This window comes from Penicillium hordei (assembly GCF_028827395.1).
Source record: "Penicillium hordei strain IBT 12815 chromosome Unknown utg000004l_segment0_segment0, whole genome shotgun sequence".
NCBI classification, from domain to species: Eukaryota; Fungi; Ascomycota; class Eurotiomycetes; order Eurotiales; family Aspergillaceae; genus Penicillium; species Penicillium hordei.
Genome location: NW_026623145.1, coordinates 1,423,291 through 1,448,918, shown reverse-complemented (window position 1 = coordinate 1,448,918; position 25,628 = coordinate 1,423,291). Strand labels below are relative to the sequence as shown.

General features: G+C 48.9%; 12 protein-coding genes across 12 annotated transcripts; 5 read left to right on the top strand and 7 right to left on the bottom strand.

Annotated features, from left to right (window-relative positions):
• Positions 1-107: 107 nt before the first annotated feature.
• N7537_007829 (B-type cyclin nimE) lies at positions 108-1,607 on the top strand (the record flags this gene model as incomplete). Its single annotated transcript, XM_056898884.1, has 3 exons — positions 108-1,265; positions 1,319-1,457; positions 1,516-1,607. The coding sequence occupies 3 exons, from the start codon at positions 108-110 to the stop codon at positions 1,605-1,607; spliced, it is 1,389 nt and encodes a 462-aa protein (XP_056750960.1).
• A 1,020-nt stretch (positions 1,608-2,627) lies between these two features.
• N7537_007828 (HIT family protein) lies at positions 2,628-3,566 on the top strand (the record flags this gene model as incomplete). Its single annotated transcript, XM_056898883.1, has 3 exons — positions 2,628-2,882; positions 2,968-3,061; positions 3,303-3,566. 3 exons carry the CDS (start codon positions 2,628-2,630, stop codon positions 3,557-3,559), a joined length of 606 nt encoding a protein of 201 aa, XP_056750959.1. The 3' UTR covers positions 3,560-3,566.
• Positions 3,567-3,717: 151 nt separating this feature from the next.
• Positions 3,718-5,401, bottom strand: N7537_007827 (tRNA (guanine-N2-)-methyltransferase; the record flags this gene model as incomplete). The annotated part of the gene is made up of 5 exons (XM_056898882.1): positions 3,718-3,774; positions 3,829-3,953; positions 4,020-4,225; positions 4,290-5,152; positions 5,288-5,401. 5 exons carry the CDS (start codon positions 5,399-5,401, stop codon positions 3,718-3,720), a joined length of 1,365 nt encoding a protein of 454 aa, XP_056750958.1.
• A 363-nt stretch (positions 5,402-5,764) lies between these two features.
• On the bottom strand, positions 5,765-7,687 carry N7537_007826 (putative histone deacetylase SIR2; the record flags this gene model as incomplete). Its single annotated transcript, XM_056898881.1, has 5 exons — positions 5,765-6,055; positions 6,108-6,287; positions 6,343-6,894; positions 6,961-7,271; positions 7,369-7,687. The coding sequence occupies 5 exons, from the start codon at positions 7,685-7,687 to the stop codon at positions 5,873-5,875; spliced, it is 1,545 nt and encodes a 514-aa protein (XP_056750957.1). The 3' UTR covers positions 5,765-5,872.
• A 205-nt stretch (positions 7,688-7,892) lies between these two features.
• On the bottom strand, positions 7,893-9,136 carry N7537_007825 (ACL4 family protein; the record flags this gene model as incomplete). The annotated part of the gene is made up of 2 exons (XM_056898880.1): positions 7,893-8,523; positions 8,580-9,136. The coding sequence occupies 2 exons, from the start codon at positions 9,134-9,136 to the stop codon at positions 7,893-7,895; spliced, it is 1,188 nt and encodes a 395-aa protein (XP_056750956.1).
• Positions 9,137-9,415: 279 nt separating this feature from the next.
• On the bottom strand, positions 9,416-10,339 carry N7537_007824 (uncharacterized protein; the record flags this gene model as incomplete). Its single annotated transcript, XM_056898879.1, has 5 exons — positions 9,416-9,427; positions 9,464-9,512; positions 9,595-9,720; positions 9,795-10,141; positions 10,322-10,339. 5 exons carry the CDS (start codon positions 10,337-10,339, stop codon positions 9,416-9,418), a joined length of 552 nt encoding a protein of 183 aa, XP_056750955.1.
• Positions 10,340-10,964: 625 nt separating this feature from the next.
• On the top strand, positions 10,965-11,729 carry N7537_007823 (RWD domain-containing protein; the record flags this gene model as incomplete). The annotated part of the gene is made up of 2 exons (XM_056898878.1): positions 10,965-11,031; positions 11,107-11,729. 2 exons carry the CDS (start codon positions 10,965-10,967, stop codon positions 11,727-11,729), a joined length of 690 nt encoding a protein of 229 aa, XP_056750954.1.
• Positions 11,730-12,267: 538 nt separating this feature from the next.
• Positions 12,268-13,228, bottom strand: N7537_007822 (LYR motif-containing protein; the record flags this gene model as incomplete). The annotated part of the gene is made up of 3 exons (XM_056898877.1): positions 12,268-12,897; positions 12,962-13,122; positions 13,180-13,228. The coding sequence occupies 3 exons, from the start codon at positions 13,226-13,228 to the stop codon at positions 12,268-12,270; spliced, it is 840 nt and encodes a 279-aa protein (XP_056750953.1).
• A 1,099-nt stretch (positions 13,229-14,327) lies between these two features.
• Positions 14,328-14,986, bottom strand: N7537_007821 (E2 ubiquitin-conjugating protein MMS2; the record flags this gene model as incomplete). The annotated part of the gene is made up of 5 exons (XM_056898876.1): positions 14,328-14,388; positions 14,442-14,521; positions 14,578-14,703; positions 14,764-14,843; positions 14,914-14,986. The coding sequence occupies 5 exons, from the start codon at positions 14,984-14,986 to the stop codon at positions 14,328-14,330; spliced, it is 420 nt and encodes a 139-aa protein (XP_056750952.1).
• A 392-nt stretch (positions 14,987-15,378) lies between these two features.
• N7537_007820 (uncharacterized protein) lies at positions 15,379-20,723 on the top strand (the record flags this gene model as incomplete). Its single annotated transcript, XM_056898875.1, has 4 exons — positions 15,379-15,456; positions 15,519-15,585; positions 15,641-15,814; positions 15,865-20,723. 4 exons carry the CDS (start codon positions 15,379-15,381, stop codon positions 20,721-20,723), a joined length of 5,178 nt encoding a protein of 1,725 aa, XP_056750951.1.
• A 411-nt stretch (positions 20,724-21,134) lies between these two features.
• N7537_007819 (vacuolar protein sorting-associated protein 26) lies at positions 21,135-22,787 on the bottom strand (the record flags this gene model as incomplete). The annotated part of the gene is made up of 5 exons (XM_056898874.1): positions 21,135-21,364; positions 21,676-21,792; positions 21,907-21,931; positions 22,010-22,482; positions 22,568-22,787. The coding sequence occupies 5 exons, from the start codon at positions 22,785-22,787 to the stop codon at positions 21,135-21,137; spliced, it is 1,065 nt and encodes a 354-aa protein (XP_056750950.1).
• Positions 22,788-24,382: 1,595 nt separating this feature from the next.
• Positions 24,383-25,189, top strand: N7537_007818 (gluconokinase; the record flags this gene model as incomplete). Its single annotated transcript, XM_056898873.1, has 2 exons — positions 24,383-24,616; positions 24,737-25,189. 2 exons carry the CDS (start codon positions 24,383-24,385, stop codon positions 25,187-25,189), a joined length of 687 nt encoding a protein of 228 aa, XP_056750949.1.
• Between the last annotated feature and the right edge of the window lie 439 nt (positions 25,190-25,628).

The following is a 25,628-nucleotide window of genomic DNA, read 5'->3' as shown; positions in this document are numbered from 1 at the left end:
TTGCGGGATATCTAATCCATTGCATTGAGATCCGAGTGTATCCCATGACCTCACTACACAGATTACTGACTCCACTGTAGGCCCGAAGCCTTCGTACCAGAGGCACGATGAATGAGAATGATGAGAACGGTCCGTCAGCGCGTGTGACGCGGGCCAAGACAGCCGCTCTCAGCACTGATGCCTCCGCCGCTGGAGCTAAGAAAACCCTGCAGACCAAGCGAACCACGTCGACTACCGCGTCTAATGGATCCCAACGTCCCCGTGCTGCCCTCGGCGATGTCAGTAATGTCAACAAGACGGATGGTGCTGAGATGAAAGCTGGGAAGAAACCGGTCGCCGCCAAGGCTGGTTTGACCTCAAAGGCAACCGTCCAGACTGGAGGTGTTCAAAAGCTCAGCCGTACCAACTCCTCACGAACAGCCACACGACCTGCCCTTCAACCCCGTGACTCGAACAAGAAACCTGCTGCCAACGCCCACAAGCGTCCATCGCTTAAGGATACAGCCCTCCAAGCGGAGGAGCCTCCCCGCAAGAAGCCCGAGCTTGAGCGAAAGACCCGAACTATCGAGAAGATCGTGGAAGAGCCGGCAGTGAAAGAGGCGGAGATTAGTGTGAAGGATGCTCTGAATGACGCTGTGCAGGACCTGGACACTGAGGACTTGGATGACCCATTAATGGCCGCCGAATACGTGGTTGAAATCTTCGAGTATCTCAAGGACCTCGAGATCATCACCCTGCCCAACCCTGATTACATCGACCATCAGCCCGACCTTGAATGGAAGATGCGTGGGATCCTTGTCGACTGGCTAATCGAAGTGCACACCCGTTTCCGCCTCCTCCCCGAGACCCTGTTCCTTGCTGTCAACATCATCGATCGCTTCCTGTCCGCTGAGGTTGTCGCCCTTGATCGTCTTCAGCTTGTTGGTGTTACCGCCATGTTCATCGCCTCTAAGTATGAGGAGGTGCTCTCCCCTCACGTCGCCAACTTCAGCCATGTCGCCGATGAGACCTTCTCAGATAAGGAGATTCTCGATGCCGAACGTCACGTCCTCGCAACCCTCGAGTACAACATGAGCTTCCCCAACCCCATGAACTTCCTGCGACGCATCTCCAAGGCCGATAACTATGATATCCAAACACGCACTCTGGGCAAATACTTGATGGAGATCAGTCTTCTCGATCACCGTTTCATGGGCTTCCCCCAGAGCCACATCTCTGCTGCAGCCATGTACCTTGCACGTCTCATCCTCGAACGTGGACCTTGGGTAGGTTATGTTGCATTTCGCCTGTTACGCACATCTCAACTAACTTATAATAGGATGCCACCCTCGCTCACTACTCTGGATACACCGAAGAGGAGATCGATCCCGTCTTCCAGTTGATGGTTGATTATCTCCACCGCCCTGTCTCCCATGAAGCCTTCTTCAAGAAATACGCCAGCAAGAAGTTCCTGAAGGGTAAGCTACATTGATAATTCCCTTGTCTCGCGAGACGGCATGCTGACCGGTCTTCTAGCTTCTATCTTGACTCGCCAATGGGCCAAGAAGTATCACCACCTGTACGTCGACAGCTCCGAGCAGAGCAGTTACGCCAAGGATGAACAGTAATTGTACCATTTACGATGTCATGCTACTCCTGTCTCGCCAACGTCGATGCCTTTCATGACTCCCTAAGGCCCTTGCGACGACTTGAGCAGGGAAATCGAATTCCTACATATCTTGGCATTTCATTGTGCTGGTATTCACTACACTACCTTTTGCATATTCTTACGACGACTTGATTGAATTTCTGCGCTTTCCGCATTTGTCTTCTGTGATGGGGTGTTCGGCGCTCGGCCCTGTGTGCTATTGTTTTCTTCTTTTACCCCTACATCTTCAACCTCGGCTTGCTTGTTTTCCGTGCATGAGCATCTGTCTCCCGCCTGCCTTGATATCTCTTACATTCTCGCCGTGTTACAGGCGTCGGGATCTATTTTTCTCTTCCTTCAAATCGCAATTTTACCTTGCTTCACCCTGAATCGCCTCTATCTTAGGTTGGACGATACAGTGCTATCCCCTTTGGATCACTTTTTTTTTGTTTATCATGCAAGTTCCGAAGGCTTGCACGTTTGCGTGGCATTGCGGATTGGAAATCTTTGGTGGGGCCACGGTGGCTATGGTTTTGTTTTTGTTTCTCGGGTGTTTCTCAGTTCATCGGCTGGAAGATTAGATTGGTTACTGAAGTTGAGTCTTCCAAGCGTGCAAGATTGATATCGGATGGACGGTCGAGGTGGTAATCAGTGACAAGTTGGACTGCTTTTGTTTTATTCAAAATAGTTGGATTTCTAACACTGGATCCGTGTGTATGGCGTGCTTATTGAACCCATTTCTTTTTTAATTCTTTTTTCTATTCTTTCTTGGGTATATCTGGGGTTGCTTGTAGATCCGTCTAATTAAGCTCGCCTGGGCGTGCTTAGCCGAGGTTGGTCCCGAGGTCTTTCCAGGGTTGGTCCCGGGGCTCTGTGAGCCGCTGAATCACTTTGGGATCGACCTCCATCTTTACTACGTAGTTCTATCCATCTGCCGCTGATACAACACAGGTTCACAACCCCCACATTCGGACTGATAAATACATTATTTTATCCTGTCATGGATTCCACTGCACCCCCTCCATGCCCGTTCTGCAATATTGCCTCATCATATCCCCCAACCCCGTTCAACGACTCTGAGTCCAATCCAGTCTCTACTGCCCCGGATTTAGGTCCCTTGTCCCACATCATCCTCTCCACCGAGCATGTTCTGGCCTTTTTGGATATTATGCCGCTTACCCGCGGCCATGTGCTTGTAGCGCCAAGAAATCATTACAAGTTGCTAGGTGACATGGGTGTTCAAGCAGGACAGGAGGTACGTAGTTATTTCCTATCAGTTCATCTATATCTATTCGAAAAATGCTTCTTCGGCTGATCCTTTTCTTCGATTTGATGCATAGATAGGGAAATGGCTACCCATTCTCTCCAGGGTTGTAACGAAGACGGTGTTTGGCGATGATCCCGATAGACATTGGAATGTTGTGCAGAACAATGGTATGTCTTGCCCTTGCTTTTCTCCATTTCCGGAAACCCTTGGTTTTTATCGCATTTGAATACGGAGTGTTTCCTTGTCGTATAATGTTATGTATTTGGTGTATCAATATTGGTATTCAAGGAGGTTGAACACCCCTGACCGATATCTTGTTTTATCTGTCACTCAACCAAAGCGGCATTTTACGATCGCATGTCTATGGAAGAAGAAAAAAAAAACAACAATCATCTAACTGGGTTACAGGCGAAAGAGCAGCACAGGTAGTACCCCACGTCCATTTCCATATCATCCCGCGCCCTGCTCAAGGGGCCAATCAGAGAACAAGCTTTGCTATGTTCGGTCGTGGACAGAGAGAGGAGCTCGACGATGATGAGGCTGAGGTCTTGGCTCGTGAGTTGAGAATTGAGCTGGCCGAGGAAGTCGAACGAATTTTGAGGGACGAGGGTGTGGACTTGGCTGCAGACTTGGTTTCAGAAGGAAGCCAGCGAGGGAAGCTGTAAAGTACGCTGTATCTAGTATTATCTCTGTTCTTGCATCTGATCATTGGACCCATCTTCGGGTCATTCACTGCATATAGATATTTATACTACCCGATTTTGCAAGCCTCTGAGCTGGGTAGGCTAGGTAGCTTCCTATCGAATTTCTGATATCGGAGTCCTTATTCGGCCGTTTTTTGGTCCTTCCCGACCCTAGTGCCGTGGCCTGGGAGCATATGCTGGTCCAACAAATTAGCCAGGTACTGAGCCATCAACCCACAGATAATACTTACCACTCGTCGGAATGCATTGAGAGCATCTGCACTAGTACCTTGGTCGTCAATATTTTTCCGGGCCAGTGAGATATCCGACAATTCTCCCTCGGGTAGACGGCGGTAGGTTATAAGTCGGCGAGCCCCTATAAGGCACAAAATCAGCCAATCTATTTCAATATCATGCTTATATCAGAAGACCTGTCACTTACAAGTGTTGAAATTCTGAACAGAGATACTGATAATCTCGAGATTCTCATGCATGGGAACAGGGAACTCGGTTTTCTCATCATTTGTTGTGGGCATCCACATTGACAAACGGCCATTGGGGACCAAGGAGCGAACTGCGAAGTTGAGAACATCGTTTTGCAGAGCCTCGAAGCCATAAGGCTTTTTGGGAGGAATGAAACCAGGTCGACTATAGGTCCAAGTTAGCATTGTAGGTCGGCAGAGCCAGTGGAAGCAAAAAAAAAAAGACATACAGATAAGCAGGAATACCATCAATGATCACATTGACCGCAGGTTTTCCCCTACGATTTCCCAGAACCCGAAGTCCTTCACGCACACCGTATGGCGGATCGCAGACAATGCCATCAAGAACGGCGGTTCTCTGCAGTGGCGTGTTGGTAAGATCGGAAGTGAACGTATCCAAGAATTTGCTCTTGATCCCATATTGGTCAAAATTCTCGTATATGCCCAATTTTCCGCTCTCTTTGCCACGGAAGCTACGGCCATCAATGTCTGCACCCAGAGTCAGAGCCCCGAAATGCGAAGCAGCAACTATGAAACTTCCAGTTCCGACAAACGGATCGAAGAACAATTTCCCCGGTGCTGCAAGAGCCATATTCGCCGTAATAAGACTCAACTCCGCATCCATGGAAGTCGTGCTAATATAACGACGCTTCTTGAGGTCGTATTTAAGCACGGCTTCGCGACAGCTATCGGCAATCTTGCGACTAAGGTAAATCTTCCGCGGATCTCCTGTGCGCGTCGTGCCCAGTATAGAGACTTCAACATCGTCGACGTACTCTTCCATCACGAAAAACTCCTCATCGGGGTTTGATAGCCGGATTGGGCCTTTGAACCCCATATATGAAAAGGATCGAATGATTTCTCCCTTCTGAACTGTGTTGCGCGTTCCTGCGAAGTAGTCAATCGTGAATTTGAACGGGACAGCGATGTAGTCGTTCCAACGACCATGGGTTCGTCGACGGACATCTGCATGTAGCTCTTCATAATTGGTGCCTTCACCCCATAGCTCGAAGATATCCTTGACCAGGATACTTCGCTTGGCAACTGCCCGTGCCGCAGCTTCATTTGGTAGTCTTACGACACAGTATGGTGACTGGGGTATATCAGTCAAGTTTCTGCAAATTGGGGATGATCATGCAAGGAAGAGAGGAGGGGTGCCATCGTCGTAGATAAAGGGTCATGGAATAATTTGGACGCTTCGAGTATAGATGGAAAAGGTATATCATACATATTCATTGTAGGCGATGATTTCGATGCTAACACCCGCGAGTGTGGCACAGGCTTCGAGTTCCGGCCGTCGGAAGGTCTCATGGAGTTGGGCAAACCGAACCAGATAATCCATGGCTAGCAAGACGAATATCTGTCTAGATTTTTCTTAATCTCTTCAGTGGGAGTTCATGTAATTCGTTGCTGCTTTGAAGGCGGGGTGTTGCGGGTTGAGATTTTTTTTTTTTTCGGGCCTTCAGAAATATACTCCACGGAGACGGACTATGTCCAGCCAAGTATAGATTTATATATCGCCAACAAACAATCTATTTTAGTTGCGAAATACGATGTTCAATGAAAGTTAGGCACTGCACTATTGGAATATGATAATGATCTAATTATAAGGATTGTGTGCCAAGAGATAATAAAACGATTGATTGAACTATAGATGAAACCTAGATCTACCCAGGTATGATATAATCGCACGAAAAAAACAAGAGACCAAGACTGCCGAAGATATATCACCACATCCAGCTATGAACAGAAACCCGAAGATACGCCCTCCCTTAAGACAGAAGCAAGACATGCCCAAAACTAAACTCCGCCCCTATGCATCGACTACCTTGAAAACATGTCGTGATTCATATCCCTCCACCGAGGTAATATCCACCTTCTCGTCGGCTGGTATCATATGATGTTGTAAATCCCAACCGGCCCGGCGAGAAAGTTCTGATACTACCACATCACAGTCACCTAAGAGATCAATATCGAACTCGGTATGTGACACCGGCTATATGTCATGGTCAGTACGGTACAATGCCAATGTTTTGAACATGACTTACAGTGCGCGAGATGTAGATTTGCGGGATGTTGCGAGGTAGGATCCCTGGTACTTCGGCCACGGGGGCTACCTTCAACGAGGTACCGATCACAATGACAAGGTCTGCTAGTTCCCGATCTTGGTGAAGTAGACGTTCGCCAAACTCGTCAGGTAGATCCTCGCCAAAGAATGTGATATCAGGCTGTACGATTTGTAAGTATGGAAAAAAGCAAGCAAGGGACCGAATGGTCACTGACCTTCATCACTCCAGGAGTCGGGATTTCATAGTCGTCCTCATCCGAACTGTCGTCGGAGACCTTGCGGTCTTTCTGTTGACCATTGGAACTTCGCTTACGCTTAAGACCTTGCGGCTTTAGTTCTTCTCCTGCGATTTTCTCTTTGCAGGCGGTGCAGTGGGGAACATTTCCCGCCCTGATTTCATCGAAGATCGCGTCGCCAGGAACGTTGAACCCACACTTCACGCAGGTGGCCGTCGCAAAGGATCCATGGCATTGTACAATCTTTTCCGGGAGTACTCCGGCATTTGCTTCAATGTTATCGATATTCTGCGTGTAATTTGTCAACAACTTCCCCTTGTCTTGGAGAAGCCGAATGAATGCATGGGTGGGCGACCATTTCTTTTCCGTCGGAAGAATATCCTTGGCAATGGAGAAGAAAATATTCGGATCCTCCCTAAAGACATGGATATCAAAGACTTCTTGCGGGTCGCTCAGACCTAGGTGCGCTAGTTTGGAATAGAGCCCGGTATCTTTAGAACGGAAATCGGGAATGCCCAGACTTGTCGAGATCTGAAAAAATACCCGTTAGCACTTATGGATCAGGGACCTTCTGGATAAACTTCAATATGAACATACACCTGCGCCCGTCAGAACGATCACGTTCCGGGACTCGCGAAGGAGCCGAACAGCATCGTCGATGGAGTTGTACTGGGGAAGCTTAGGCCTCCGGGAGAACTCGCGCGAGATCGCGACCGCCAGAAGAGAATGGTAAGACTCATCTGGCGCACCATCGAGGAATGCCGGGGGCACGATTCCAAATGCCGTGCATAGCTTTTTGGCCGTGACGGTTTCGCGGAGGATGGTCTCTTCCACGAACGCCGCCTTACCAATCGCATGTAGACGCTTTCGATATGCAGTGGCCTCTTCTAGAGTACAGGCACCAGGAACTGCGACGGAAAAGCGAGCACGTTAGCCAATGTTCGTTCTGATCCCCGAGAGCGGGGGTGTCTGGGGTAAGACGTGAGGGTGGATATAGTTACATACCGAGCCCGTCGCGGATCTGGTCATCGCGGAGGAACTGGATCGCCTCATCGCAGTTAGACAGATTATCCCATCCATCGGAATCATCGCTGTCCGATTCCAAATCCGACGAGATCTCAAGCGCAAGGTCCGGCGCGTCGTCCTCCATATCGTACTGTTCCTCCATATCCACGGCCTCAACTTCGACCACGGTGGCCCTTACTGAAGCCTCTCCTTTTGGGGCTGGTACCAAATCCATTTTGCAGGAGTTTGAGATGCCAGCCACGGAGACAAACTCGTTTTCACTCGCGCTTGAAACCTGCGCTGGCAAAAATTCGGGCATCTGCTTCACCGGAGGCAACTTAATCCGGAACCGATGAATGAATTGCGGTGGCGATATCAAAGAAGTTTCGGTTTGTGGTTCAGGGGGTCATCGACGATGAAAGAGAGACTTGGGAAAAAAAATGAAAGAAACTACTTCTAGTGGTATCAAATCAAACAAATGAATGAACATGTACATCATCTCATGTGGTCGTCATTTTTGGTATCTATGAATCCGCCATCTCATCATCAGAGTCAACTTCGATCTCGACATCCGAATCCTCGCCTTCTCCCTCTCCTTCAGCTTCACTCTCCTCATCCTCTCCAATTTCTTTGTTCATTTCCTGTACAAGCTCCAAGGCATGATCGCGGAGCCGGTCATCCTCATACTGAAGGACATCGTAGAGCTTCAAGCTTTGCTTGAGCCATTCACGACTTGCATCTAGTGATGCATGTCGCGGGGACTCGGCAAGTTCATCAGCGGTCGCATCCTTAGGTGCCTGTTGCTTTTCTGCCAGCAGGAAGAGACACCAGCCTCCGAGGTACCAGGCCTCTACACTTTGATCATCCTCTAGAATTAAGCGCTCGAGGACTTCCAGAGCCTCGAACTCCATATTCACTTCCATCAGGAGTCGCGCAAGACTGATGCGTACCGCAAAATCGGGAATTTTGAGATCTTCTGGGGCCAGATCCTTCCAGAAGCTCATACTGCGAGTGAGCGCGGCTCGCGCATCTTCGGTACGTAGTTGTGAAATCCGGATGGAGGCGAGGGTCTGTAGTACCTCTGGCGCTTCGGGTGTGACAAGGAGGGCTTCCGTAATAAGTGCTTCGCACCGAGCTTCGGCATCCTCTTCCCAGCTGAGTGAATATGTTAGTGTTGGGCCGCATAAAATCTAGAATATAGAGAAACTCACGAAAGATCGGTCATGTAGGTTTCAGCAACGGCGCAGAGTGCGTTAGACATCTTGGTCTTCTTTTGTGTAATATCGGCGACGTGCTCCGGTGATGTTTTCCCCTCAAGAGACTGAATAGTCTGTCTGAGGGACGCCACACCCATCTCGAACCACAGGACACTGTCCTTTCCACCTTGCTCACTCAATTGTGCAAGCCATAGGAACTTCTCAGCTCCTCCTCCCTGGGATTCCGGTATCGAGCCATTCTGATCAAGTTGAACGGCCTGAAGGAAGCAGTTTCTAGCGGTGTCGATGTCGCCTAGCTCGACATTGATTTCTCCAAGCAGGTTAATCGCGGGGAGCTGTGCAGTGGTGTTTTCAGCGGTCAAATCCAGAGCCTGCTGTGCAACCACGAGTGCCTCATCGGCTCGACCAGTTTGTAGGAGGATTGTGGCTTGGTCAAGTAACGTCGAAGGATCTTGAGCCATGTTGCCTTTCGAGATCGAGCCACCAGGGCCGAGTACGGACTTTTCGCGGGGCTTGGATGACTTCTTCTTTTGCGGTCTGGGCTTTCCCATGGCAGGATGCAGTGAAATTCAATAAAATCTCGTGATGTCGTCGACTGGAATACTAAGCAGGATGTTTGACAATTGTAACCCGCAGGGTATCTGGAAGAAGTTAAAAAAAAAGTGAACCTCCAAAATTTTGAAGCGGCTGTTTGACGGGTTTGCATGTGGGACCGCAATATTGTCACTGGTTTCCCTGGTCTGCACGGTTTATGCTTTTGACCGCCTTCGTATATCGTCGTGGAGCGAGAATTATATACAATTTAGGTGCACTTCTATGGCTAGTGATTGTCATCCTTCTAGCTATAACACCAAGGAAAAAAAACCACACCTACAAACCACCATCTTTTCCTCATCGCCATAATCAACAACATCCTCATCGCCGATGCTGTCTTGTGAGGGTTTCTAAAGTCAACAAAGTACCTACTTCAATCAGCTGTAAGCCCACAATCACGGATAAGAAGGCTCACAATCTCGAGACATCTGAGTCCGAGATCAAATTCATTGCCCAAGGAAAGGTGGGCACCCATCCCCGCTTATTCAGCTTGCGGTACTCCTTATCAAACACCATTCGGATATGATCTCGCTCGGGCTTGCTGAACGCTAGAAAGAATTTATGAAGCGTAGGTCCGTATCCATGGGGGGAAATATTTTCATCAGCGAGACAAACTACAGGGACACGTTGGAATACAAAATGGATAACGCAGCCCCCGGGATAATCCCGTGTTTATCCTGGATATCCTCAATGATCGTAAACAGACCAGGCGTAATAGTCGAACCTTGTTCATGGAAGGCATTCATAGCTTCGACCTCGCGGTGACAACCAGCAGCAGCCTGCTTAGCTCGCTCGTTAGATGGGAAGAATTCAGTTCCCTGGTGGGGAACTCGCAGGTAGACACGCATGTAGGGCTCTTGGTTGCCCAAGTCGCTGCGGACACGAAATGTAGCAATGGCGTATGAGGGTCCAAACCCATCTTGAACATCGATTTCGTCGTTCTGGTGGGTTTGCTGGGAGAGCTTGGCGATGATAGACCATTAGGATTCGCTGTGCTTGGGCTCCTCAAAGGTGATATGCTCGCCTGGCGAGGGAAAAAACCCCATTTAAGTGATGGTAACTACGATGCGAGAGTTCTTAAGAGAGAAAGGAGGAGAGCAATGCAATAGTGACCCGTGGACATTCGTGAGCAGGCCTCACACCGACAACCTTGGAACCATAGTTATATGTAAGATGTTCTTTTGGGCGTCTTTTTCCAGATGTCTTTTTCCAGATGTCTTTTAATGTTATTTGAGATGTCCTTTGACGTGTCTTTTTTTAAGAATATTTTTGTGTTATAGCTAAATTGAATAATCATCAGCCATACATAGAAGTGCCACCAGGAATGGGACTATTGTCACATACATAAGTATGCAGTCTTTGTCCTTCACGACGTAGAACTTGAATAATTTGACTTATCTGACCCAAGATGATGGACGTTATATGTAAGATCCAGTGACTCTTCATATGTTATACCTAGCTTAGGGAGTACATTCTGTGAATGTTAGTGAGTGGGTTCTCAAGGTCACAGCAAATGGAAGCCGGCGAGGATCGCGAGGATGACGGCGAACTTGATAGATTCACGTGACCCGGCTTGGTCCCGACGTTTGTTGCGTTGACTTGGTTTGCGCTCCGATCTTTTTTTCTGAGTTGGTTAATACTACGGCATCTCAAAGTCTTGCTTAGACAATATTTCAATCCTTCCTGCTAGAACTACTCTCATCCGCCCACGAGGTGTTTCCCGAAGAATCTGCACCTCCGGCGCTCAAATCGTTACCCCTCCAATCCGCGGGCGGATCAACAGCTATGGGTCGCGAAGACCAGATTGAGGAGCGTGAAGTGCTCGATTCAATCTTCCCTGATGAAATTACCGGTAAGTACCAGACAAGTCCTCTAGACGGGTCAAAGTTTCTTTCTATCCTTGCTCACAGTGAGACCTGGCACCTAGACATATCCGAAACCTCGTACCGTGTATCCATAACTCTCGATGCCCTCGAATATGACGGCGATGAATCAGAACAACCCGTGATATGCTTGGAAGTTGCCTACCCGGAAGAATACCCCGATGTTGGCCCAAATCTCGGCATTTCCTCTCCACCAAATGCAGTGAAGCATCCTCGGCTAGATGTCCAGGAAGACCGGGGACTACTAATGGAGTCTCTTCAGCCCACCATCGAGGAGAACCTGGGAATGCCGATGATATTCACACTGGTCAGCGCACTTAAGGAAAGCGCAGAGCAGCTTATGATCGAGCGAGCGGACGCCATTCAAGCTGAGATGGACCAAGTCGCCGCGAAGAGAGAGGAGGAGGAGAACCGAAAGTTCCACGGCACAGCAGTCACTGTCCAGTCCTTCTTGGAGTGGCATGCGAAGTTTAAAAAGGAGATGGAGGATGAGGAGCTTCGGGTACGTGAAGAAAAGGAATCAGAGGACAAGAAGAAAAAGACCACGAAAGAGGAGAAAAAGCTCACAGGCCGACAATTGTGGGAGAGGGGCTTGGCCAAGGGTGATTATGACGAGGAAGACGAGGATTCCTTGCCGGCTGTTGAGAAGCTCAAAGTGGCTGCATGAGCTAATACATAGAAATGTTAATGACCTGCCATTACTTCATGAAATTATGTATTATAACCTTGTGGAATTGGTGTGATTATACTGAGAAATCAGTGATTTGGTATCAAAGGTAGGAGGAGTAATATACAGATCTGAAAGTCCACATGGACTTAGGTTATGGTACAGGGAAAGATAATGCTCAATCACTAGACAGCAAGGGGTCTGAAACAGAGCCGTTGTCTTTGTTGGAGCTGCTTGCTGGAGTCCAGTGACTTTGACATTGCTAGCAGTCCATGGTGCCCATTGATCGGATATGAAAGAATGGACATACTTGGCCAAGTTGCGACAAATAATGTACTAATCCTTTTGGATGCTTTGAGCAACCGACGTTTGTATTCTGATCTCAAGCGACATTGACAATGGCATGGCCATGGACGGTGACTGTAATGTGGGTAGACATTGACTTGAGCTATAACGGCACATCCGTCTGCCCGAAGAGCCGGGGGAATGTACTTTGTGATGGCAACGACGTTTGCGCAGCAAGACGGACCACTTGGTTTCATTGCTTTGGCTGCTTCTGGCTAGCTTCTTCTTCCGCCAAAGCCTTTTCAGCTAGAACGATCTTCCACATATTATCTGCAAGCTCTTTGGCATGCATATCAAAGTGTGCGATTTTCGCGTTGACATCGACAATGGCATTTGCGGGATGCTCAGACCAAGTTGATGGCTCCTTAGTCTCGGTGACGCGATCCCATTCTTCTTCGTCCTTAGCGAAAAGAAGTTCTATTTTCAGCCTGTCTCGACGTTCGATCCAGTTCCAACGGCGCCCAAGTTTTGTTCGTATGACACTGCTAACATTTCTCGGCTGCGGCTTTTTATAGCGCAGGAACGGAAGTCCGCGTGCATTGACAAGTACAGGGACATTGCGCTTCTTGTCACCCAAGGGCCGGGGTCTGTTTAGGATCGAGGTGGCGTTCGGATGCCGTTGATTTGTTTCCTCCTGGAAGCGAATTGACTCTTCTTTTCGGGCTTTCTTGGGCGTAAGTGGTTTGGCAGGCGGCGCTACTGGCCGAATTTTCCTTTGCATCGCAGCATATTTATCTTTCTGTGATCTGGCTTGGGCGATGAGAGTTGTAATCTGGTGTGCATCATGCTGGTTGGTATGAGACGAGGAGAGGAGATCTAGAGCCTGTCATACGGCGACAAAATATCAACACATAAGCTCAGCCTAGAGGAAGATTCGACGCAAATACCTCATAGCCTGCCTTCAAGGCATTTGCTGTTTGTGATGGGCTTTGTAATTTTTTATATTTCCGAAAATTCCATCGAATGAGGGGTTCAGCTTCACCCAGCCACGGAGTGTCTGCAGCTGAAGGGCGGCATTGTCGGAGAAGTGCTCGATAAAGTGCCAAACCTACCATAGACAGATTGTCAGCTGGAAGGACTGGAAACGAAGGGAGTCATCTCTCACAAGCAAAGCGATGAGCCCCGTTATATTTCGGCACCAGCACTTTATGCATTTTGCCGTGCTGAATAGTTATACCAATAATGAAGCCAAACAACCATATATATCTTATCTCGTTTCCACCTGCAGGAGCGGACACCGCCCGTTTACCGCCTACTGTAAATCAATTATCAATTATCATGCGGCATTATATTTATCCGCTAGGAATCCTAACCCGGTTAGCGTGTTTGCCTAAACCACGTGATCAATAATAATTTACCTATATATACCCACCCGCGCCCCCAGATCTTCCTCTTCTTTTCTTTCTTCTTCAGCTCTCTTTGCCTATTGGCTTAGATCAAGTGTAGTATCTGTTCTTTTCAGTTTAATCTCTGAAAGTTTCCGTCCAGGAAACACTTTGATTATTCCAATTTTTAATACCCGCAACTTGGCCCCTGTGCTTGCGCATGCCTCGTTGCACAGTGTCATTGGGCTTACACTACACCCGATCGATGCGAACTCTTTTTCATCAATTGCTCGGCTTGTTCGGGCGCTTGGAGAAGAAGCTTTCTCAACCATGATGCATCCTCCCAGTTTGTTACCGTTGCCGTCTATCGACGCGTCGCGATCTCTACCCTGGGCGTGTCTGGTCGCCTTCTCCCCTACCGTGATTTACCTCTGGCATGCTCTTGTTCTCACTGATTGCTTCCCTGGATGGCTTTCGTACCCTTTTACAAGGTTTGACCTCTCTTTGACCCAACCCCATGGGTTGGTCCCCTTGGTCTCTTGCCCTGTCCCTACATTTGGTGTGATGTCTCGCTACCCTTTGGTTGCTTCATGCTGGACAGTTAGAATTTACGTCTATAAATACAATCATTGGCCAAGTTAATCATTCTACGTCATCACTCAATAAAAGAATATCATTTGACTTTGTTATTGGTAAACAGGCGCCTGCCGCAATGCCCAGTTCCACGAAACAAAACACTTTAGAGATGAATACCTAATGTAGGGATGGAAATTGAAAGTTGAGGCCCGAAAGAACCCCTGCCAATGCTTTCATGCAGAGACTGTACACGCTCTAGGGTCATAGAAAAAGAGAAGAAGCCAGGAAATTTAAATGAAGCCGACCTTGATACTCCGAGATCCGCCTGCACCGAGTGGTCACATATGCTGGACTAGAAAGTCGAGCCCTCCGGGGGCTGCGGCAGCTTCTTATGCTGGGGCAAGGCCATGTACCTGGATAAAATGTCAACCTCAACCATCGATCTTGTGCCATCCTTTGTGCTCACCTTCTCAACTCAATTAAAACTGTCTCCATGGTGTTGTCTCGTTTCCACTGCGCAAGGGTTGGAAGCTTTGTCGGATCGACCTGTAGTGTAATCACTCAGTAAAGGCTTTGTGTTTTTGTACCCAGTCTCCTCATACCTTGCCAGAGCTGGAATCAACACATGGAATGTTCACTCGAGAGACGAATTGAATGGTAGGTGGGTTATCGGGGTAGTCAGGTCCGCAGTGAATGTTCACACTGTATATCCGGTTCTCATGAACGCTCTGAAAGATAGCAGATTAGCAATAGTTTCGTAGTGGCGTGGAGTAGAGTCAGAAACTAACGTGAGGCGGGCCGAGAATGGTTCCATTCCAGTTGCTCATCATCATATCCTCCCCATCAGCAAGTCCGTATGAGCAGGCATCTAGAAATAACACACATACGTCAGTGATCCAAGATCGGACATTGTCGGAGATCGTAGGAGTCGATCGTACCTGCACTCAGACCCTTCTCGCCCTTCTCGAGCTCCTCCAGGAGTCGAAAGTTTCTTGGAACCTTAGCAGCCATGTTGAGTGCCGAGTAGTGGTTTCAAAGGCTGGAAATATCACGACAAGTGTGAATAGATGCCAAAGAGGGATGTTGCGACAAGAGGGGCAATGCGCTAGGCGGTCAGTTAGAGTACGGTCACGTGCGATACGGCTTATCAATGGCTTGGCATTTGTTGGAGATGCCACGCCATTGTTGATCCCATCGTGGAATCGTTGTAATAACAGAATCGCTGTCATTGTTTTTTTGCTGTTCACATGAACTTGACATCAAAGCTCCAATCTTGCAACTAGTCTGGTGTGGAAACACCGATCCATTCGTCTGCGATCGAGAGCTCCCCGTACTGTTGACCTCGGGACCTCGGGCATTAGCCTGTGCTGGCCATGCTTTGAGACAACAATCCTATATCAGAAATGTCCTCCCAATTCTTGCAGACAGAGATTGCCAATTTGATTCATGAGTCTCGAAGGAAAAACTCCGATTTGCGAAATGTTAGTTATCACCTCTCTAGGCATCATCGGCCATGGCACACTAACGATGCATTCATTGACAGGCCGCTGAACAATCGTTGAATGAGCTCAAAGCACTGCCCTCAACCTCAGAAGCTCAGATAGCAGCAGGTAATTTTTCACATGGCAACCTTTTATCAGTTCCCAACCGCTAAATTGCATTTAGACCTTGTTCGCAAACCGAATTTCGTCGAGCCATTCATTATTGCATGCCATACTCGGCATGCAAAGCTTGCCGGTATTGGTGTTATCTGTTTACAGAGACTAATTGCATCTCGCTCATTACCATCGGGCCGTTTGAAAGATGTCCTCGCAGGTCTGAAGGAGACAACGAGCTTGAGTAAATGACCAAACAAATCAATATGTTTGAATTGAGCTAACGCTTGCTAGGCCTTGATATCCAACTGAAAATTCTACAATCTCTGCCTTCGCTTTTGCAGTTTTATTCCAATGAATTAAGCGGGGAGCTTCTTGCGAACACCCTGGAAATATGCGCCACGTTACAGGCAAGCAAGACAATTGCAGTCTCTAGTACTGCCGCAGCTACTCTCCAGCAGCTGGTGGTATCGACATTTGAAAGAGTTTCGAGCGAAGACAATCTCCCCAATGACGCCAAAATCACCACAACAATTAAAGTCGATGGGCAGTCGCTTAACATCGGCTACTTCGCCTATGATGCACTGCAAGTATTGGATGATCTCTGTCGTCTGATCGATGGTGAACCGCTGCAATTTCTGCGAACACGAACCCTATCCCCGACTTTTGTGCTCGAACTTATTGAGAGTATTCTTCTGAACAGCGGCCGTCTCTTTGTGGGACATCCCGAACTTTCGCAAGTGCTGCGCGTTCGGTTGTTACCACTAGCCGTTCGTTGTCTATCTGAGAGGTATTCATTCGCTCAAACTGTTCGAATCGCTCGAATTCTTCTCATTCTTCTGAAGCGTTATATGTCTTTGTTGACTACAGAATGCGAGATGGCATTGAGTCTGATAACTCACCTCGTTGAACCGGATGGGACAGCTCCTTGGAAGCGATTACTTTGCATGGAAGTTTTCCGGGGGCTATACTCGGAGCCGGGTGCTGTGCGGCTGATCTATACTTTGTATGACGGCGAGGAAGGCAGAAAGAACATCCTCCGCGACCACATGGCTGCACTTGTTCGGCTAGCTTCAGAGAAGCCTGCTTTGATTGGCGTCAGCAATCAATCAACAGTACCTTCCCGCGCGGAGCACTCAAGATCCACCACAGAGGATCAAATTACCCTCGAAACAGGTGGTGTTGCTGGTGTCATTGGGTCAACTGTTCCTCCAAGTGAAACCAAGGTGCCTGGAATCAGCACTCAGTGGAGTGTTGTTCGTACGCCATTTATCGATCTCCTCGACAAGACAGATCCGCCCACACCGCCGGACACTTACATTTACAGCCTTGTTCTTAATTGCATCAGCAGCTTTGCTGAAGGGCTAGCGAAATTCATTCTTCCACTGACGGTCCCGGATCTAAAGCAAAGACGCAAGAATCGACTTATGAGCCCCGTTCAAGGACCCGACTCTGCCAGATCTTCTCAAGATTTCACAGCAGAACCCACCCGAGTGCAGTCTACCTCGTCCTCGAAAAAGTCACATGTTCCCATCAATCCTCTGGACCTGCAGTCCCATGTACAGTACTCCGCCATTAAGACTTGTGCGGGGATAATAGAGAACTGTTGGCCCGCTGTCCTAGCAGCTTGCTCCACATTTTTGCGCGCATCCTTAGATGATGAGTATTACCACAATCTTGTTCGAGCATTCCAAAAGTTAGCTCATGTGGCGGGTCTTCTAAGATTGGCTGTTCCCCGAGATGCTTTCTTGACAACTCTTGGAAAAGCTGCCACGCCCGTGAGTGCCGGTGGTGTCAAGTCACATAATGTGTCTGCTACTGGCTCCCAGCAAAGTGACACAGCCCAAAAGAAACGGAGAAGTGCGGATCTGTCAAATTCCAGTCCGTTATCAATCGAGTCTGCAGGAACAACTGCTGGGGAAGGGCCTCCAGTATCTTTAAGCACAAGGAACCTACTTTGTATGCGGGCTTTGCTCAACCTTGGAATTGCTTTGGGGCCGACATTGGATCAGCCGGCCTGGTCCATTCTTTTCGAAACACTTCAATATACTGGACTAGTGATTGGCATGTCCTCAAGCGCAATGGTCAAATCAGCTAGTGGGACTGGGGAGGTTCCAGTCACTCCAGGAAACGATGTGCCAACTGCTAATCTTGGGACTGAGGTGATTGCGGTTCAGGCGGCTTCTAACAAAATGCTTGAAAGCACCAGCGATTTCCCAAGTGCATCTTTTGAGGAAATACTACTTGCCTTGTTGAATCTGTCAACATTTACGGAGCAGCGTCGCAACCAGGGTGATGCCCAGGAAGTATCAGAAATGCCTCGAATGCCACAATCCTCCCAAGTAGGTGGACGCTTGCACCAAGGTTCCCGACGCGTATCGCATACCGTCGGAAAATCAAGAATGCAAGACGAGGAACTCAAGTTTGTACTGGAGAAAGGAAACGAATTAGCCAAGGCAAACCTTGGGAGACTGTCTTCGCTTGAAGAAGACGACAGCAAAGCATGGGAGCTACTGACGCAAAGTCTCATCTCGGCTTCCGCAAATTCTACTGTCAGTCCGAATCTTCGACTGCAGGCAAGCGCAATTTTGAATTCACTCGTATTCTCAACAATGAAACAAAGGGAAGAAGACGACGAGAAAGTCTACAATCAAGTGCAGACGAGGAATTTGCAGACATTGAAAGCCCAGATCGCCTCGCTCTATGCATCGGACATGCACACCTCCAAGTCTTTACCAATAACCGTCATTGAAATCCACGAACAGACCTTGGAAGTGTTAAATAACGTCCTGGAACAGTATGCAGAAACTTTCGTGGACGGATGGCACCTCATATTTGATTTGATATCTGGTGTTTTCCAATTTTCCCCAGATCTTGGAACTGACGATCGGCCTTCCACTCTGATAGAGCGCAAATCATCAGCTCTTCCAGCGGGCCCTCGTTTGGTACGTGCTGCGTATAAGTCTTTGCATCTTGTTGCATCCGATTTCCTCTCTCTACTACCAGCGCCTTGTCTCTTGAGCCTGGTGAATGCCTTCTCTAGCTTTGCGTCGCAAATCCAAGATTTCAACATCTCTCTCACCACCACCTCGTTTTTTTGGAACGTTTCCGACTTTCTCCAGGGTCAGATTGAGCAGATCTCACTTGGCCATGTTGGTGCATCCGCCAGCGAAGAAGATTTAGCTAAATTGGCTCATGACGAAGACCCTTCTGTTTCTCGGAACTCGTTGTGGCTATTGCTGTTGCTTCGCATCGTTGATATCACGACAGATAGTCGACCTGAGATTCGAAATAGCGCAGTCCATACGCTTTTGCGCATCTTTGACGCCTATGGGCAGCAGCTCTCCCCCAAAGCTTGGCGTCTGTGCCTAAACATGGTCCTCTTTAAGATGGCCGAGGGAATTGAGACCCCTCTCCTCCAAGCCAAGAACAATCGGAGCAATGCAAAATCCGATGACTTCAAGGCGTGGGTAGATACGACAGTGGTGATGATCAAGGGCTTGTCGAATCTGATCACGAATTTCTTTGAGACTCTGGTGCAGGACGAGAAGTTCGACCAATCCTGGAAGCGACTTTTGAAGTACTTGCAAAGTCTGATTAAGTTGCGTATTTTGGAATTCAGCGAAGCAACATTCTCTAGCCTCTCAGCAATTCTTCTCCGGGTGCAAAATGGAGATGAACTTAGCAACGATGCTCTTGAATGTGCATGGCTTCTTTGGGGAAACGGACACCCTGCTGATGATGAGAAGACGCTCGACTTGGACCAACCTAACCAGGATGCTGCTTTGGCCTATCTACATGCATTCCAGCAGGTCTATCGCCTTTACAAAGACCAGCTGACCACGACACACATCGAAAGGGTCCTCCATCACCTCAGCTTGCTTGTGTGGAACTCGGTATCCCCGCGTTACTCTCCAGATGTCGACCGACCCTCAGCCCTGCAAGCCCTAGTCATTGATTGTATCAAGACGCTCTGCCTGGAGAAAGAGGACTCCCAGCCGGATATTCTCTTATGTCTTGCTGAATTATCCGATTCAGCACTATCAAAATGGAGCCCTGACAGCGATAGTCGAAGACCAGCGTTTGTGGCCTTCTCGAAACGTACCATAGATCTTGTCAGCTGGTACATTGCCGAATTCGGCATCAAGCAAGACGTCTTCACGAATGGTGCTCTTGCGAAATCCCTTGAACACCTCGGTACTCTAATTACGCAAAAGTACACCTGGCAAGGGAAGGACCGTGAGCCGTTCCTCTGGCAAAGAGCCACAATAGTATCCCTGAACGTTCTGCAAGTTGCAGTCCCTTACGTGGAAAAGCAATACACAAAGACAAACGAGTCCGAAACATCCCGGTTCTGGCAACGCGTCGTCGACATCACAAATGGAATAGTTTCCGCCCACGGCTTCCAATCCCAACAACTCCCCAACGCCCGAATCACCGCAGACGAAACATTCGACACAAAAGCCTTAACCCGCCTGAAGACTCTCATCCTCCCATCCCTCGGAGCAGCATCAATCCCAGACGCCGTCCGCCGCGACTTCGCCCGCGCTCTCTTCCGCTCGTCCTTCATCTACGCCCCCCTCCGCTTCGACCTACCAAGCACCGGTCTCGAAGACACACCCCTACAGGACTTCTACACCGTACGCCCCGGCCGCACCTTCAACCCACCGCCAACCCTGCGCCCGGGAATAGCCTACGTCCTCATAGACACGCTCTTCGAGCTCGCTGCACACTCTCAAGCTAAGATCGAGCCAAAAGCCGATGCCTCGTCCCCGCAGACTCTGCTCGCACGCTCGATCTCACCCTATCTCCTCCTGCGCTGTGCGGTCTCACTCAAGTCTTACATCGCAGACCAGCCGTTGCGCGGCTTGATGCCCCAGCCCACGCCTGCCCGCAAGGCCCTGCTCCATCTGCTCCTCCGCATGGTTGAGCTGAAAAGTGAGCCGTCAGCTATCCCGGATCCGCCTTCGCTGAAGACCGTCTCGGTTGTTGAGGGTGGGGATGCGGAGGAGCATCACTATCGGAAACATCTAGAGTGGATTTATCCGTTGGTTGTGCGCGCTGTGCAGGTTGCTGGTAAAGAGCGTGATGATGGGCAGATTCTCCAGGCGCTGGGGAAGGTGTTGCAGGAAATTGGTCGGTTTGAGTATTAGAGCTAGAGCTTGGTTGTGGATGGAGTATAACCCCTGGGGCCGGCTGCGTGTGTATTATGTACTATGACGATCAATACATTGTTTTACTTTATGTTTATACTCTAGACTCAAGATTCTCCCGGACCGACACATCAGAAAGGGAGACATTTTACCAATTGGATCTAAGACGAGGTTCGATTTAAAGCGAGACTTGGCACGAATGTATGCAGAGTAAAGTATACTACAGAGTGATATCGTGACATAGCCATGAGACAGGACCAACGGACACAAAAGGAATAGTGAGTAGTAGAGAAGTAGAGGAGTAAGGGAAATCGAGATCGGAGACAAGAGGCGGGTATAGAAGGACAGATCCGCAGGTACCAAGAAGCTGTAAGAAAGACGCGAGCGATAATGAGAATAGAATACGATAGTCTATGCTGCAGGCGCGGGAACAGGCTGCGGCTCCTGCCGAAGCGGCGCGGTGACTTCTCTGCCGGGACCAGCGGTAGCAGAGCCCGGTGGAAGGGCGGGCTGCTGGCGCTGTTGCTCGAGGAGCATCTGTTGCTGGATCTGCTGTTGCTGTGCGATCTGGGCGTTCGGGGCGATCTCGGGGGCTTGGCGGTAGAGCGCAATTTCGGATTGTTTGAAGTAGCGGCGGGCATCTGTTATTTGGTTAGTTTCAGACATTGAGATTGTAGGCCAATGATGTATCAGAATGGGAAGAGTGTATCGGTGGAGTTGCCAGAACCAGAAGCGGTTTAGCGTGGGGGTGTCGGGAATTGGGGGGGCCTCGGATGTAAATCGGCCACACATGATACAAGCCGGGCCGGCTTGAATGTGGCAACTTCAATTGCCGACGGCCTGCATCTTGTCCGTCTCTGCACCCCGCATTTCGGGATGCGCCATTGATTGTGATTTGGAGATTGCCAAGGATGGGGAAAGAAACAGAAAGAATGGGGTAATTGGAGCGTACCTTCGTCAATCAGTACGAGACTGAGATAGTACCTTGTCGAGTACTTCTTGTTAACGTCGCGGAATGTCGGCGTCAAGTCAAATCCACCAAGGAATAGACGGATTGGAATGGTTTCACCTATGGAAAGTCAGCTATGCTCAAGGTTACCCTAAGCTTGCCAATCCTCGCGAGAATCATTGAGGCCGCGGGTTGATGGCCGTGGGATCCACGGTTTTCGAAATGTTCACTAACCTCTCGATGGCGAACCATCCATAATCTGCACACAAGTCAGCATTCTTATGCTCTGCATTTCATACCCCAATATCACATCAGGTGTGTTCAATATACCACATACCTCAAAGCGCACCAAAGTCTCGCTCTCATTATATTGGTTTGGCGGGGATCCCGTTGTCTCCCGCCGAATGATAGACAATTCCATATGCTTGATCTTGAGTCGCACGAGCAAGAAATAGATACGGCCAACAATCACATCCTTGAGATGATACTTGGATTTGGAGTATTCGAATTCGATATGCAGGCAGTCCTCGATACCGACGTCCATCTTGATGGGGCTGTTATTCTCAGGTGGCATGCGGTACGAGTACACCCACAAGTCCTTCTCCCGAATGACATCCGCCATGCGCCGTGAGACAGTCACCCGGACAAAGTAGCGCAGCTTGACGTTGATACCATTGTAAGACTCGTATTGCTTTTCGACGTTCTTGAAATTGAAGGGGAAGGTCTGCGGGTGGAGCAGCTCCCCGGGGGCGGCGAGCTCCTGGACCAGGGAAAGGAATTCATAATGGTTGCCTCGGTCGTAGAACATCTCTGTATTCCGAAATAGCAAGGTGTTAGCGGCTAATGTGCGATGGCGAATTCAGCTGGGGGAGGCTGGGTGGAAGGTCCGACGCACCGATCGTGCCAATAAATTGCACCTTGATCCCCGTATGTTCGAGTCGCTTGCCATCCTTCGGTCTGATGGTCACGGCACCCTTGACGGACTCGCCGTCCATGTACAGAGGGACCCGCTCGCGGCGGCCCTTGTCGAGCTTGACATCGACGGTCTGGCGCTCATCGAGGTCTTCGAGGACCACATCAATATCGACCGGTGTGGAGAAGAAGAGGGAAGCCATCGTGGAGGTAATTGAGGCTGCAGCTATCGAGGCCCGAACCAATAAGTCGGAGCTTTGATGATCTGGAGCTGTCGCGGTGGCCTGGAGATGGCTTATGTAATACCGCCTCCCCGCTCCGCCCCCATGAACTGATAGGCAATGTTTTTGTATAGAACTAGTGATTGCAGTATATGATTTGAATCAATATCTACATGCGCTATTTGATACTTTCATTGTTAGCTCCAATTGGTGTCCTCCTGTATTAGTTCCAGAACTAACACCAAAGGTAATAATACCATTGATCTACAACTACCCGTTAGACTCTGGACTCTGGACTCTGCACTCTGCACTCTGCACTCTGCACTCTGCCCTCTGCACTCTGACAGGTGCCTCCTCAACATTTCCCACCGATTGGACCTGAATTCTGTTCTGCGCTGTCCCTCAGATGTCCGAATACAAATTAGCCACACGCTTCAAGACCCAGCACACCCTCTAAACTATACCGGATAAACACGAGATCGGATATGTCGGAATCCGCTTCCCGCCACAGTCAGCTTCCCTCGTGACCACGAAGAAAACCAGCGGAAATCAGCCTCTCTAGTCCAAAGCAATGATCCGACACATATCCGACACGTTTACCCCGCGGGAAGTTCCTTTCTTCCCCGGATTCTGAGGGGAAAATACGGACTGGTCATGCTTACCAGGCACACCTGGGTGTAGTCGGTGTGACTGTAGGGAATCACTATGCATATTCATTCCCTGATAATGTTGTCGTGTCCTTTCAAGGTTGTGTCCTATCGGATGAGACTATATTTCCCGGAATGTTTGTCCCCTGTGTTTCACGGGATGAGTATCGGCAATCCGTGTACGGAGTACAATCTTTCGATAATCGGGTGGATCTGCGAATTTTCTAGAGTGTGGGGGAGCCACCTTTCGGTGTCGAGTTAGTCGGAGTGTTGTTCGGCACGGGACAGGTGAGAGATAAAAGAAGGGAATGACGCAGATATTAGTGGGATGAATACAAAATTCCAGTCCAAGGCAGGGTGAAATGGGGGGAAATGGGGGAAAATGACCTGGATTGGAACTGGCGGTGTCTTTCTAGCGTGGGGGTGAATTACCGTACCAAATACCGTGACATCATGGATGTGTATGGAGTCCTGGGGGATATGTGGTATTTTATGGATGTGTATATATTTATATTTGACTGGGAGTTAATATGTTGATATATCAAAGTATACAAGAATAGTTATATATAGTCTTATATAAATTTATATAAACTTATATGAACCTGGACTTGGACGGCTATTCAACACGGGTATAGACCAGACAGGGTTGAAGATATCCAAATTAGCCTAACCCCCCCTAATCCCCCATAGAACCAATAACCGTACGAATGTCCGTCTCCCCCCACTCTGCTTCTGGAATCTTTTCCTTACCCGACCCACTGTGATACAATATAAGTACTTAGAAAAGGAATCTCGCGCTTTTGGGTTTCTGAACTTTTATTCAATAAATCTCACTTGTTAACACTTTCCGTGTATCACTACAGCGTCATAATCTCCACCCCGACCCAAATTATTACCCCAAATCCAACATCCAATACTTCCTCCTACATCATGCTTTCCGCAGGGGAACGACCCCAGCCTCCCCACGCTTCCATAGTAGATTCCACCGCGAGCAAGGCGCGCATCATGCCGGACCTCGCCAACGGAAGCAACGGAGTAATATCCTCCAAACCCGCGCAAATGCAACATATCTGGGTCGTGACCGGTCCAGCAGGGTGCGGAAAGAGCACCGCCGGCAACGTCCTACGCACCGAACTAGGCGTACCATTCCTAGAAGGCGACGACGTAAGTACTCCTATACACCACATCACAATACGCACCTCCCAGCCATCCAATTGCACCCAAGCCCAACAACCCCCGGAAACCTGCCCTCAAATATACACAAATAACTAACAAAGACTCCAGTACCACCCCAAAGCAAATAAAGACAAAATGGGTCAAGGCATCCCACTCACAGACGAAGACCGCTGGGACTGGCTGATCTCCCTCCGCCAAGCCGCAATCGATGTGCTCTCCCCCTCAGAAGATAACAACTTCCACCCACCTGCTGGCGTGGTAGTAGCCTGCTCTGCGCTGAAGCAGAAGTACCGGGATGTGATGCGCGTCGCCGCGTACGGCTCGTCCTCGGTGCAGATCCACTTCGTCTACCTCAAGCTCAGCGAGGAGGTGTTGATGCAGCGTGTCACCCAGCGCGAATCGCACTACATGAAGAGTGGCATGGTGCACTCGCAGCTTGCGGCGCTTGAGGAGCCCAAGGGCGAGTGGGATGCTATTACAATCAATGTTGAGGGGACGATGGAGGAGGTGCAGCGCAATGTCATTGATGCCGTTGTTGAGAAGCTTGCTGAGTATAAGTGATTCATTTTTTTTTCTCGCATCTTTCTGTGGATTGATCAAGTTGGGTTCACTGGGTCGGCGATGTCTCATTGCCATGCGAAAATGGGTATGATCTATGCATGGAGGATTTAGCCTTTCGTTTCTGTTTATTATTATTTTGTCATTCCTCCCAATGGTGTTTGGTGTTTTTGACCGGCTTGGCTATGTCACCGGTCTGTTTTGGAGATCTGGAGTTCTTCATGAAGCACGCATCGAGAGCTTCTGTTCTATACTGTTTTGATATATCAACTGTCTGGCTTGGCAGACTTCGTGATATCCTTTGTTTTGTGGACTTTCATATCAATGGACTTGTCTATATTGTTTTCATCTTTTTCATTTGCTCTATACTCTGCACTAAGAAGCTCAATATATAACATATTGGAGCTAGCAAACTACATGATCCAAGTATATACGCAGTATC